The following is a 15,076-nucleotide window of genomic DNA, read 5'->3' as shown; positions in this document are numbered from 1 at the left end:
CGTGCTATGTCTGTACTAGAGGTTAGCCCGTCTAATACCGACTGCTTCCAACTTTGTGATTGTGAACAGCGCTGCCATGAGTGTTCTTCGCCTTCTCCCCTGGTGCATGTGGGTGAGAGCTGCTCCTCGGAGTCACCTGGAGTGGAGTTGTGGGATCACATCACATGCGTACCCCTGACTTTAACAGCTGATGCCAGTTTCTTGCCTTGGTTTCCTGTGTACAACACTCTCGGGGTTGCTCCTTTGCTAGCTCACCTTCCTCTGCCAGCCCTTACATGTCAAAGTCCCATAACCCTTGCTATTAGACCCTCTTCTCTTCTTGCTCTGTGCTCTGCCAAGGGGACCTCTGTCACTTTTCTAGGTCAGAGCTCTCTGGAATGCCACATCCACATGGCCAGGGTGTTCACTGAACACCTACACTTGGATGTCTTACAGACACCTCAGACCTGACATGTCCAAGTCCACATTGGTGATTTTTACCATCCTCCATCCCTGCCCAACCTGGTCTTTTAGTTTTGTGTATCTCCGTGAATGGTGCCATTCTTCATCCTATTACCCAAGCCAGAAATTTAGGGGTCATCCTTGATACCTCTGATTCCCTTCCCATATTCTATCCATCACCAAATTTTGTCCAGTCTGTCTCCTAAATACCTTTTAAGGCTCCCATCATCCTAGCTTGTGTACTGTCATCTCTTGTCTAGAATAGTTCCTTTGCCTTCAACTAGTCTCTCTGCTTCCAGTTTTGATCATCTTTTGCTTATTTTTCCAACTGTGGTCAAAAGGGTGAAAACAAAATGAAACAAAAACACACCTGTTTCACCACTTCCTTTCAGTGACTTCCCACTGTTGTCAGAAAAATGATTTGGCCCCCGCTGACCTCACCAGCCTAACGTCTTGCCCGCCGCCTCCAACTTGCGCTTCAGTGCTACAGGCCTGCTTTCAGCTCCTCAAATGCTCTGTTCCCTCGGCCGTCCCCCTCCCTGTTGCACATGTTGTTCTGTCTGTCTGGAATGCTCTCTTCCCCTCTCTGCAAATGTAACTCCTATTCATCCGCTAGAGCCCAGTTCTCACATTCCTTCTGCAGAGAAACCTTTCCCAACCCTCCAGAGCGGGTCGGGCACTCTCACTGTATGTACTCCTGACAGGCTGGCTTTTTCTTTGTGACAGCTGTCATTGCACGTGTTTACACATTTGATTAATGTCTATCTCCATTAGCAGATGATAAATCTAATAGGTCTGGGTAAATATTAGTCAAGTAAATGAATGTTGAATGAATGTTTATAAAGTATCTGGCACATATCCTAGCATCTTCACACAGTAAATTCACAGTAAGTGGTAACTATTATCATTAGGATCCCTCACGTCTGTATTATTCTTATAGGGTCCTGCCCCGTGTGCTGTTGGCTTTTTGCACTTCTTTCTGAAGGTCTTTCCGAGGACTTTTCCTGGCAATCCTAGTAGAATGGGACAGTGGTGGTCATTCATTGTTGATTCATTCCTCATTCAGATACTTGATAAGGAGCATTTTACATGTATTCTCATTTAATTCTCATAATTCTATAAGGTGGATGCTTTGATTGTTTCCTTTTTGTAGTTGAGGAAACTGAGGCACAGAAAGCCTAAGAACCTTGCCCAAGGTCGCTGAATTAGAGAGGGGCCTAGCTGGGGTCTGAACCTCCCTGCTTCATTCCAAAGTCCGCTCTTAATTGTAAGGCTGTGGAGCCCAGGACAGACTGGTACGGTGAACCCAGTGAGGATGGTATGTGAATAAATGTCCCTAAGCCAAGTGCTGCGGAAGTCCAGAGAGCAGAGAAGGGGAAGTGAGGCACTGGGGAAGGCTCAACGGGGCCCGTTCGGTTAGGACCAGGCCCGGCTGGATGGGTTGGTGTGGGGTTTGCAGACAAGAGGGTGGAGGCACTCCAAGCGGAGGAGCCCCTCAGGTGAGAGAGAAGGTGGAATCCACGAGATGAGAGGAGACTTTAGAGATAATGGAACCTCTCTTGTTTCGGTGCCTCTTAGATTGTTTTGTGCCAGAATAATATCCGTAACCAGGCCCACATGAGCAGAGTGGTCACCCACGAGCTCGTTCACGCGTTTGATCATTGTCGCGCGCACGTCGACTGGTTCACCAACGTCCGACATTTGGCCTGCTCTGAGGTAAGTTCTGTGGTAGAAGATACCTTCTTTCCCCCGGAACACTGTGTGTTTGAACTTTTTATTCAAGTGTGATTTATTTAAATGCATTCCTTTCCTTGTCATAATTCCACATTAGTCTTGAATTTCCGTTTTTACTATTTTAACCATTTTAACTATTGCATACAATTTTTTAGATATAAGAGACATTTTAAGTATCTTTAGGATTGTCTTAAATGTAACCTTTAAATCCTAATTGTAGTGATGACTTTAATTATAACAATAAACTATTTTTCCTATGGAATAAACCATATAATGTAAAAAATGTAGTTAACATTTACTGAGGCCTGTGTGCCAAACCTGTTCTGTTTGTGGATTTTATGTAACCCTCACAATGGCCCGTTGAGGTGGCCACTGTGATCCCCGTGTTCTATGTGCAAGTGAGGTTGTTTCGATTCCCCGTAGGCAGTAAGTGGCAGAGGCAAGATTACAACCAAGGTTCTTGACTGGTTTGCTGTGCTGCCTTCCGTAGGTAAAGCTTCTTGCCTTCCCTGGAGTAAAACATTTAGTCTCAAAAAACACAGCATAGAAAGCTATTCATTACTAAGCATTTTGGATTGCTCTCCAAAGTGCACATGTATATCCTCCTAGAGAGACATTTGTATTTCATACTTGCATTTCATTGATTGAAGAGTACAGTGTCCTGAGAAGTTAAAAAAACTAATATAAATTCCAGGCTTATACTTGATAACTTAGATTATTTTCTCTTTCCCTTGAAATTAATAAGCAGCCCCACTGCATCTAATTATGACTTATTATTTGTAGAGAAGACTGAAACCTGACTTTTTAAATATTTATCTCTCTTGGGTGTTAGGAGAATTAATGCCGGTTAGCTAGTTAAAGTGTGTTAAGTCCTTCGAGCTCCTCAGAGGAACGCAGCCATGTTATTATAGAAGTAACAAGAAATAGGCCATTCTGATTGCAGTGAATGAGCAAAAACATGGCCGGGTTGGCTGTAGAATCTGTGTGGGTAATTCCACGACATTTCAACAATTAAAGCTGCTCTTTTTTTTTTTTTTAACATTTTTTTATCGAGTTATAATCATTTTACAATGTTGTATCAAATTCCAGTGTAGAGCACAATTTTTCAGTTATACATTAACATACATATATTCATTGTCACATGTTTTTGTGCTGTGAGCTACCACAAAATCTTGTATATATTTCCCTGTGCTATATAGTATAATCTTGTTTATCTATTCTACATAGGCCTGTCAGTATCTATAAATTTTGAACTCCCAGTCTATCCCTTCCCACCCCCTGCCCCTTGGCAATCATAGGTTTGTATTCTATGTCTGTGAGTGTTTCTATTTTGTATTTATGTTTTTTTTTTTTTTTTTTTTAGATTCCACATATGAGTGATCTCATATGGTATTTCTCTTTCTGGCTTACTTCACTTAGAATGACATTCTCCAGGAACATCCATGTTGCTGCAAATGGCATCATGATGTCATTTTTTGTGGCTGAATAGTATTCCATTGTATAAATATACCACCTCTTCTTTATCCAGTCACCTGTTGATGGACATTTAGGCTGTTTCCATGTCTTGGCTATTGTAAATAGTGCTGCTATGAACATTGGGGTGTAGGTGTCATTTTGAAGTAGGGTTCCTTCTGGATATATGCCCAGGAGTGGGATTTCTGGGTCCTATGGTAGGTCTATTCCTAATCTTTTGAGGAATCTCCATCTTGTTTTCCACAGTGGCTTTCCTTGCTTCCCTCTCCCACTCTTAGTGATTTAGATGTCTTCTTTTACAATTCTGTGTTTATTCTATTTGGAATTCATGGCAGTTATCTCCTTTCCAGTTATGAGTTTCTCATTTTTGTAGCATCTTGCTTCTTTTCTATTTAGAAATATTTCTTTTAGCATGAGTTTAGTGTTGCTAAACTCTTAGTTTTTGCTTGTCTGGGAAGTTCTTTATCTCTCCTTCTATTCTAAAGGACAGCCTTGCTGAATAGACTATCCTAGGCTGCATCTTTTTTTCATTCAGGACTTTGAATATATCTTGCCACTCCCTTCTGGCCTGTAGAGGTTGTGTTGAGAAATCAGCTGAGAGCCTTATGGGGGTTTCCTTGTAACTCACTCTTTGTTTTTCTTTTGCTGCCTTTAGGATCATTTCTTTGTCCTTGACTCTGGCCATCTGGATTATGGTGTGTCTTGGTGTGGGTCTGTTTGGGTTCTTCCTGTTTGGGACCCTCTGAGCCTCCTGTACTAGGATATCTGATTCCTTCTTTAACTTTGGAAAGTATATTGAAGAAATCAGTCACGATTTCTTCAAATACCTTTTCAATCCCCTTTGTTCTTTCTTCCCCTTCTGGGACCCCTGTTATGTGTAGATGGGCATGCTTTATATTATCCCATAGGTCTCTTATATTGTTTTCATTGTTTTTCATTTGTTTTTCTTTCAGCTGTTCTGATTGGGTGCTTTCTGTTGTCCTGTCTTCTAAGGTCACTTATTCGTTCCTCTGCATTATCTAGCCTGCTTTGCACAGCCTTTAGTTCAGCTCTTATCTCAGCCAATGTGTTCACTAATTCTGCTTGGTTCTTTTTTATAGCTTCTATTTAATTTTGACATATTTTATACTCTAAAGACTATTTCTTTTAGTTCCTTCAGTACTTTGATCACTCCTTTTTTGAAATCTTGATCTAGTAGGCCATCAATGTCTATTCCCTTGCTTGTGCTTTCACGGGATTTCTCTTGATCTTTTAATTAGGAGTGGTTCCTCTTCTTCTTCATCTTGCTCATATCTCTCTGGTACTGTGGCCGGTGGGTGGGTGGGTCACTCCCCCTCCCTATGCCGCAGTCAGATGCTGCACTCTGCCCAGCACCGTGGTAAGGTGCTGCGTTCCTGCCAGGAAGGCGGGTGGCTGCCCGCCCTCTCCTGGCGCCTGTTGGTCCGCTGCTCTGTGCAGCTGCCCGCTCTGCCTTGGGTCAGTGCTCCGTAGGCAGGCTTGGGGAAGACCGTGGAACAGCCCTGCCCCAGCTCTGTGCCAAATCTCAGCTCCTTGTTTGCCTTGGCGGCACAAGTTCTCTGAGGTGCCAGGGCAGAAAGATCCTATCTGCCTTGGGCTGTAAACAAGTCTCAGTCCTGCCTAGGAGGTTGCGGAGCCCCCAGATATGGATTCAGGGCTTGGCCCCGCCCCTGCCTGGGCATTGCACACAGGAGGAGATGGTGGCTGTGGCTGCGCCCCGCCTCTCTTCTCACACAAAGCTCCAGTAACAGCGTCATGGGTCTGAGGACACAAAGGCTGCGGTGCTCCTCCCCCCAGGGCACACTAACCATGTTGCTTTGCTTTTTTCATAATTTATGGGGGACCGTGGTTGTTCTGCTCCGTATCTCCTCCCAACCGTGGCACGCAGCCCCTTGCAGTCCCCCGGGGCCGTCTCAGTGCAGCTGCCCCAGTCCTCCGCCTGGCTCAGGCGGCCTGTCCCGGCCCCCAGCTGCTGGCTTGCGTCTCGGGCTGGGTGTCGTGGGGACCCTCTGTGCCCATTTAACTTAGTTCTGTTGGTCAAGGGGTGCTCGGAGCAGATCTGAGCCTTGGAGGCTCCCCCTCTGTCCTGTTGGCCTCTCCATTGGAGAGGGGAGACCCAGCGAATCAGCACTATTCCTCCTTTGCCACTCCCTCCCCGCAGGACTGGCCCCACGCTGTTTTGTTTTTTCTTCTTTCTTTTTTCCTTTTCTCCTACCAGATTTTTGGCATCTTTGCCTTTTGTAGAGGGCGATGTTCTGTCAGAGTTTGGTAGGTGCTCTGGTTGGCTGAGTGGGTCTATAGATGTGAGTTTTGGTGTATTTGTGGGAGAGGGTGAGCTACAAGCATCTTTCTACTCCACCATCTTGCTTCTCTTTATTCCTAGTCTTTTGAGGAATCTCCATAGTGTTTTCCACAGTGGCTGCACCAAACTGCATTCCCACCAGCAGTGTAGGAGAGAGAGTTCCCTTTACTCCACAGTCTCTCCAGCATTTGTCATTTGTGGACTTTTGAATGATGGCCATTCTGACTGGTGTTGGTGATACCTCATTGTAGTTTTGATTTGCATTTCTCTGATAATTAGTGATATTGAGCATTTTTTCATGTGCCTTTTGATTGTTTGTATTTCTTCCTTGGAGAATTGCTTGTTTAGGTCTTCTGCCCATTTTTGGATTGGGTTGTTATTTTTTTCTTATTATGTCGTATGAGCTGCTTATATATTCTGGAGATCAAGCCTTTGTGGGTTTCATTTGGAAAAATTTTCTCTCATTCCATAGATTGTTGTTTTGTTTTACTTATGGTTTCCTTTGCTGTGCAGAAGCTGGTAAGTTTAATTAGGTCTCATTTGTTTATTCTTGCTTTTATTTCTATTGCTTGGGTAGACTGCCTTAGGAGAACATTTTTGAGATGTATGTCAGATAATGTTTTGTCTATGTTTTCTTCTAGGAGGTTTATTGTATCTTGTCTTATGTTTAAGTCTTTGATCCATTTTGAGTTGATTTTTGTGTATGGTGTAAGGGAGTGTTCTAGCTTCATTGCTTTACATGCTGCTGTCCAGTTTTCCCAACACCATTTGCTGAAGAGACTGTCTTTATTCCATTGTATATTCTTGCCTCCTTTGTTGAAGATTAGTTGACCAAAAGTTTGTGGGTTCATTTCTGGGCTCTCTGTTGTGTTCCTTTGGTCTATATGTCTGTTTTTGTACCAATACCATGCTGTCTTGATGACTGTAGCTCTGTAGTATTGTCTGAAGTCTGGGAGAGTTATTCCTCCAGCCTCTTTCTTTTTCTTCAGTAATGCTTTGGCAATTCTAGGTCTTTTGTGGTTCCATATAAATTTTATTATGATTTGTTCTAGTTCTGTGAAATATGTCCTGGGTAATTTGATAAGGGATTGCATTAAATCTGTAGATTGCCTTGGGCAGTGTGACCATTTAAACAATATTGATTCTTCCACTCCAGAAGCATGGGATAGCTTTCCATTTTTTTAAGTCTTCTTTAATTTCCTTAATGAGTGTTTTTTAGTTTTCTGTGTAAAAGCCTTTCACCTCCTTGGTTAGATTTATTACTAGGTATTTTATTACTTTGGGTGCTATTTTAAAAGGGGATTGTTTCTTTACTTTCTTTTCCTGTTGATTTCATCGTTAGTGTAAAGAAATGCAACTGATTTTTGAACATAGTTCTTGTAACCTGCTTCCTTGCTGAATTCTTCGATCAGCTCTAATAGTTTTTGTGTGGACCTTTTAGGGTTTTCTATATATAGTATCATGTCATCTGCATATAGTGACACTTTTACCTCTTCTTTTCCAATTTGGATCCCTTTTATTTCCCTTTTTTGCCTGATTGCTGTGGCTAGGACTTCCAAGACTATGTTGAATAGGAGTGGTGATAGTTAAAGCTGCTTTTTATCTTAAAGATATAGCAAATTAGAAAATACGGCCTAACTTCAGGCTGTCGTGTTCATAGCATGACCCGTTTGGAATGTTCTTGCTGCTTTGCACCACTTAATTTCTCATAGGCCAATCAGGCCCTGGCGTAAGGTCACAGAGTTACACAGGCTTAAGGGAAGGTCCAAGACAGTTTCAGTGACTTGGGCCAGGAGGCCTGGGAGGTTCATGTGCTTAAAAAGTGTCTTAGATACTGATATATTCAGGTTTTGGGGGGGAGGTGAGGGGTGGTAATTGGGCTTATTTATTTATTTGTAACGGAGGTACTGGGGATTGAACCCAGGACCTCATGCATGCTAAGCACACACTCTACCACTGAGCTATACCTTCCCCACTGCCGTATTCAGTTTTACGCCCATATTGAAACTCAATTTGTAGATCTTTGGAAGAGTACTTTGCTGAAGTCCTCTTGGTAATTTCTAGAAGTGCTTGTATCGTATAGAGAGCACAGTCTTTGACTCAGAGGTCCAGCTGAGGTTCCAGAAGTAAGGCTCCAGCGTAAAGGTCTGAAAATTCCTTTTGGTAGGTGATTGCCACTTGTGTGTTTGATGTTGTCTAGCATAGCTCGTGGATATCTGCTCTTTTTTTTTTTTTAAACTTACGAACTACTTAAGGCAGTAGAGTTAAAAATTTAAGTCTTACAGATACTCTGCTCTCAGAAGAACATGCCAATTTTTTATTCTTCTACAATTAAACAAGTGCTTATTTTCTTTTTGTTTGCCTTCTGTCTTTGTGGTAGGTTCGAGCTGCTAACCTCAGTGGCGACTGCTCACTTGTCAATGAAATATTCAGGTTACATTTTGGATTTAAACAACACCACCAGGTAAAACCTAACACCTGAAATCATTTCCCCTCAAGAGTGCTATGAGTAGAAATAACAAATAGAGAAATGAGAAGTACATTTAGTACTTGAAATTTGACAAAACTGCTTCTATGAAAAGAATACAAAATGTATACCACTTAAGCCAAGTAGATGAAGTTCAGTTCCACCGTCAAATTGTAGGCGAGGCCATGGCCCCATGACTGAGTGAGAGGGTTTTATAGTGACGAGAGCGTGGGCTCGCTCTTGGGACACTTCTGGGTGGGGCAGATGAAGGACAGAAGTGAAGTCACAGCCGGTCTTTTATCCCAGCAGACCTGGGCTTACACATGAAACCAGCACAGCGCTCTCGAGACAGGAGAGCGACGCCCTTGAGAACAGACCGCACTCAGCTCCGGCTGTGCCTGTGTCGTAGCGCGCCTCCTACGGCTGTGTGACCTGACGGCAGAGCTTTGGGTCGGCGCAGACTTGATGATAATGAGCTGAGCTGAGGGACATATTGTAAACAACACAGAACAGAAACAAAAGCAAACTAGAGGCAAGATAATCCTGCTAGAAAGCTTTTAAGGTCCACGATCGATGGACGGGGGAGAGGGGGTTTAGAACGGATGGACTGATAGAGAACGTGGGCGGTCCTGCCCGCAGCAGCCCAGGGGCTCTGTGTTCACACGCAGGCGAGAGGCCGGTCGGAGGCTGTCTATGGCCAGAGGAGGCTGTCTATGGCCAGAGGTTGCCGGGCCAGTTTGTGAGCTGCATGGGCCTCAGGAGAGCAGGTGCAGCCAGATGCAAAAAGGACAGGCTTGGAACAACAGCAGGGAGGCCCTGGGTCCTCTAGAGGCGAGAGGAACTCAGCTCTGGGGAGGAAGGCCGACAGTCACAGCGAACCATTGGGAGAAACTGTGAGCTTAGTGAATGGGATCTGGAAGGCAAACCTGGGCCTGGGAGGGGCGGCTACTCAGACTGGGCTGTGAGGCCTTCAGGCTGTGCCAAGTCAGCGGAGTGTCACTGGCTTGTCTTATGCCGCGTGTCTTCTGTGCTTCGAGTCCCTGCTCATCTGTAAATTCAGCCTGGGTGGCGTTTGAATGGGCTGTGTGTTCTGGCTGTCAGCGGGCAGGGTGGAAGTAGCGTGCCCATCAGCACATCCCAGAGAAGAGGTGAGGCAGGTAAAGCATGAGGTCCGAGGCGCAGAGTCTGAAAGAGAAGTCTGTGCTCCTTACATTGGATAGAGCAGCAGAAAACAAAGAGAACTAGCGCTGGACGGAGCGTCTGTGGAGGCGACGGGAGCCGGTGCGGGGAGAAGAGGCCCTGGGTTTGTGCAGCATGTACCCAAGAAATGCAAACGTCAGTTACAGTGACTCATTGTAAAATTGCACACTTTTAGCAGAAATGTATTTCATCTGGAAATAAGTTAATCTGAATTGTGACCTACTCTTGTGCCTCCTGACCTTGGAGGCTCAGCAGGCAGACAAATCTTTACTACCGTGTTACTGCCTGGAGGGGAGACCTTTCTTCTCTCCGGCAGTTGCTGTCATGGCTCTAGACAGTTCTTCTTCTCCTTCTTATTCCTCTAAACCTGGGGTTTATTTTTTAAATTGGCATTTGATGTCAGGCTGAGAAGCACTGATTTATAGTCCTATATTCATGAATGTGCTGATCAGGCTGGAGTAAAACTGGGCACATACAGAGAAAACTCAGTGATGGACAGGGTGCACAGCCATCAGAATCCATGTTTGGTGGTTTTTCAGGAACGGGTTGAAGGCCATTTTGATTTTTAGTTTGGGCCTGTGGAGAAGGAAATGGATTTAAAGCTCTTCAAGAATTAGAATGGCCAACCTTACATTTCTTAAAATACTAGAATACTGAGAAATTCTAGTGTATCACTATGTAGCATTAAGTAAATTATTTTCCTAGGTAGAGAATTAAATACCCATGCAAAGAACAATCAGGACGAAAAAAGTTGTTTGATTTTCTTTTTTTCCCTGAAAAATGAGGACAGCTTCAAATTTTGTGTGTATGTATGTGTGGTTTCCTGTTCCCCTCCCAGGAAAAGCTACCTAGCATTGGTCAGCGCAGAGTTAGGGGAGAGAGGCACAGAGTAAAGTGTATTTCAGATTTATTGAAAGTAAAAAGAATTCAACCAGAACTTTATTTATAGACTTAAAAAAATAGTTTTGTAAATTTGGAGCTATTGTTTGGCAGGCAGCATCTAGAACTTCCGAGAATGACGTCCGCTTATATTATTGGGAAAGATGAGGAGAGGGAGGAGGTCATCCTTACACATAAATACTTTCAGGTTGAGCTGAACATGCTCCATAATTTAATGTTGCTTCTTTCGAATGACAGAAATTAGTGAAACAATGTGAGAGGAAATTAATTTTGACTGTGGTTTAGACATTATATACAATGTTATATTTCATGATTAAGTTTTTTATAAAATTAAAGCCACACACTCCTCTTTCTCCTTAGACCTGTGTGCGAGACAGAGCCATTCTTTCTATTCTAGCTGTTCGGAACATCAGCAAAGAAGTCGCTCAGAAGGCTGTTGATGAAGTTTTTGAGTCTTGTTTCAATGACCATGAACCTTTCGGAAGGATCCCACATAACAAGACGTATGCAAGACACGCTCACAGAGACTTTCAGAACCGGGATCGGTACTACGCAAACATATGACGACAACGACGTGTTGTATCACGGAGCTGCAGCGATCATGAGGAAGGTACGGCTCCCCGGTGGACAAACGTGTAAAACGTGAACGGTCAGTTGAATCCTGAGGAGACACAGAAGATGCTGACGACAGCACATGATCAGAAAAGTAACTGTGCTGAAAAATGAAACCGCCTTGAACTCCAAGGCAAAAATTGTACCTTTGTAGTTAACCATTTGGTAAATAAGGCAAATAAATTGCATTTCAGTATTTTCTACAATGTACTTGTTTTTTATTTGTGTTTTATTTTTTATTATCGTGATTTGTTTTTATTACATATGGTTCTTTTAAAGTTTGATTCTGAAACCTGTGAAGTGCACCCTCTGTACGATGTCAGGGTGACCACTGTTTACCTTACACGTAAAGACAGATGGACCGATCTCACGAGAGGGCATTTATTGAAATGTTGTGGTTGACCTGCAACATTATGTTAGTTCCTGTCATACCACATCATTTCTCCCCTCCCTCCCCCACCTCCCCTCTGGAAACCACCTATTTGTTCTCTGTATTTATGACTCTGTTTTGATGTTTGTTCATTTGGTTTTTAGATTCCACATATAAGTGAAGTCATACAGTGTTTGTCTTTCTCCGTCTGACTTATTTCTCTGAGCTGACAGTCCTACCACCAGTGCACAAGGGTTCCTTTTCTCCACATCCTTGCCAACACTAGTCATTTGTTGTTTTTTGAATGATAGCCACTCTGACAGGTGCGAGATGATGTCTCGTGGCTTTGATTTGCATTTCTGTGATGATCAGTGATGTTGAGCATTCTTCACGTGCTTGTTGTCCATTTGTATGTCTTCTTTGTGATTTGGGTTACATGCATGTATCTTGCCAAAGTGGTACAGTCAATATTTATGCATCTCAATATATATAAAACCTATCTTAAAAATAATTGAATGGTGGGTGGCGAGTGGATGGAGGTATAGATTAAACAAGATGGCAGAGTGTTGATAACTGTTAAAACGGATGGATGGATACAAGGATGTTCATTGTACTACTCTGTACTTTGTAAATGTTTGAAATTTTTCACAATCATTTTTTTTTAAACTGAGGGAAATGAGGTAAAGATTAATATGCACTGAAATCTAAATGATATAATCTTGTTTTTATGAGGACTGGTATAACCACACATTCTTTGCTAGGCAGAAAATTGAGTGCTAAACAATTAGAAAGTTATTGTTTTGTTCATATCTGCCCTTGGGAAAGAGAAGGAAGGGCAGACTGAAGAACGAAGCAGAATAATCTTGGTCTGCTGCAATCAGACCATGCTATTTCAACTATTCAACTTCCTCTTCTCAAGGGGATAGAGATATCCAGCCAAGATATTACCAAACCTAGTTATTTGTTAATTAAACTCACTTCAGAGCAATACCCTGAGTGCATAATTAATTAAATGTTAATTTATGTTGATGATAATATTGCACTTGAATTTTGAAACTTTTTCTGAATTTAAAATATTTGAGAACCAAGAGCTAAGCATTTCTGCTAATAACCTGCATTTTTTCACATTATTTTCTTCCTTCTTTCTCTTCCCAGCTGATTTTTACCTCCAACTATTCTAACGCTAGTGTTAGAGTTCCCAAGAGCAGAATTTGGTTCTACAGAAATTACCAGGGATACTATTTATTCAACAGGTACCAAGGCCAAGTTGAAAAAATTAATCATGTGACATCCTAAGTGGCAAGTGGCAGCTTCTCTGAGTACTAACTGTATTCATACAGTCTCACATCCAAGGTGGTAAAGTAAGGGGGAAAAAAAATCAAACTGGGTCAAGTAAACTCCCCTAACATAATGCTTCTTTTTCTGAAAATTAGTAAGTTACAGAGTCCCAGAGCAAAGGCCAAAGATGTACGTATGTACCTTCCAAATCTGGATCTTCAGGGTCAAAGCCAGTCATGTCTGGAGGGCCAGGCTGGCCACGGGAGTGGCCCTTATTACAGTCACGTGGCTGGACTCAGGGCTCGCTTAGGGAACCACAGGTCCCTCTCATTCTCCCAACCACTGCGTGAGGCGGAGAACCAATCTGAGGGAAAAAGTAGACTGCATTAACTCAATATGTATTTATTAAGCACATACTATCTGTCACGTACTGATGCGGTCACTAGGGATACTGAAATGACCATCAAGCACTGGAGCTTTATTGTGGCTATAATTGCACCAAAGAGGAAGAAGTGCGGGTGATTTGGGGACATGTAATTTCACACCCAACCTAGAGGAAGTGACATTTAAACTGAGGCTTGAGTATAAGGAGGAGTCAGCAAGTCAAGGGGGGTAGAGAAGGAGGCTTCCAGACAAGAGGAGACCCTTTGTGTGAAGGCCTTAGAAGGGAGCGGGGACAGTGTGGAACAATGTACCTGGTTCCCAAGGAAACTGGTACCCAATTCCCAGGGAGAGGAGGAGCTCTGTGGCTGAGTGTCAAATGAAAAAGGGAAACAGTGGGAAAGAACACAATAGTCTGTAATTGACTTGGAGAAAACTGGAGACATCTGGGAAAAATCAAGCTGAATCCCTAACTCATTTCTATACCAAAGTTAATCTCAGAGATATAAAAGATGTTAATAGAAAAAGCCGTAAAAGTACCAGTGCATGGGAGAATTTTTAAAAATAATCTTAGAATGGGATAGCCTAAAGTAACATGAAAATTACAAAATCAGAAAAGATGATATTGATACACCTAACAGCATTTTTAATCTTCAAAAGTTAAATAAAAGATAACTTTTCAACACTGTATCATGAAAGACGATGTTATTCATAATGAAGTGATGACTTTTTTACATCTGTATAAAAAATAAAAGAAAAATGAGCAAATAATGTGAACAGAAAATACAAACAGGTGCCTTTGAAAGCCTGACTTGTGACCTTGCTCATAATACGAAGTGTGTAAACTATGACCTACTGTTTTCACCTGAGAATTTTACAGAGGTCAAAAATGTGTTATACGTCAAACTAGAGAGCTTCTGCCAGCAAAGGGAGCCATTAACAAAGTGAAAGGCAACCTAGCGAAGGGGAGAAAATATCTGAAAATCGTGCATCTGATAAGGGGTTAATATCCAAAATATACCAAGAACTCATACAACTCAACAGCAAAAAAACCTGCCAAACAACCTGATTAAAAAAGTGGGAGGAGGATCTGAAAAGACATTCTTCCAAAAAAGACATAGGGATGGCAAACAGCTACATGAAAAGGTGCTCAGCATCACGAATCACCAGGGAAATGCAAATCAAATCCACAGAGAAATTACCACCTCACACCTGTTAGAATGACTATTACAAAAAAGACAAGAATAGTGTTGGTGAGTGTGGAGAAAAAGGAAACGTGGTGCACCATTGGTGGGAATGGAAATTGCTGCAGTCACTTTGGAAAACAGTATGGAGGTTCTTTCAAAAATTAAAAATAGAACTACCATATGAGCCAGAAATTCCATTTCTGGGCATTTATCTGAAGAAATGAGAGCTGAAAACATCACTGACCATACCTGTGCTCCAAGCAGGCCCTGCAACTTTGAAGGCGGTGGGTGGGGGAGACTGGTTGTCCAGTGAAACTGGAGGCACCGTTTGTAATGCCTCTGCCTTCCCTACTGAATCCTGCAGAAGACCTTATAAAGGCACTGTCAAAGGCAAAATATAAGTGCTTGAGGAAGAAATATTTTAATACCAATTCTCATGACTAATCCTGGAGAGATTTAAAGGCAACACTGTATGCACTGCTTTCTACAGCATATCCCCCTAGAACACTGTTTGAAGGCATGAGAAGATGAGGGTGGCTGTTTCCATATTAAAGTGTTACTGTGCGAGTCAAATGGATGGTTTTCAAACCTGAAGGATCAAATAGTTTCACTTAATTGTATTCTCCAAATTGATTTCTAAACCAGCAGAATTATTTGCAGTGTTTAAGAAGTCATTATGCTCCACCCAAGAGAGGTAAATGGGTCACCTTGGG

General features: G+C 42.5%; 1 protein-coding gene across 6 annotated transcripts in view; it reads left to right on the top strand.

Annotated features, from left to right (window-relative positions):
* ATP23 (ATP23 metallopeptidase and ATP synthase assembly factor homolog) overlaps positions 1–11,353 on the top strand; it is a 30,458-nt gene extending 19,105 nt beyond the window's left edge. For all 6 annotated transcript variants that reach the window (XM_072972498.1, XM_072972503.1, XM_072972500.1 and 3 more), the window contains 3 exons: positions 2,020–2,157; positions 8,349–8,432; positions 10,896–11,353. In XM_072972498.1, the coding sequence (XP_072828599.1) occupies positions 2,020–2,157; positions 8,349–8,432; positions 10,896–11,099 (426 nt within the window). In that variant the 3' untranslated portion in view covers positions 11,100–11,353. The remainder of the gene's footprint in view (positions 1–2,019; positions 2,158–8,348; positions 8,433–10,895) is intronic.
* The last annotated feature ends 3,723 nt before the right edge of the window (positions 11,354–15,076 follow it).

Source organism: Vicugna pacos, chromosome 12, assembly GCF_048564905.1.
Source record: "Vicugna pacos chromosome 12, VicPac4, whole genome shotgun sequence".
Classification (NCBI taxonomy): Eukaryota; Metazoa; Chordata; class Mammalia; order Artiodactyla; family Camelidae; genus Vicugna; species Vicugna pacos.
The sequence above is the reverse complement of the archived record's forward strand: the minus strand, read 5'-3'. Positions and strand labels throughout refer to the sequence as shown.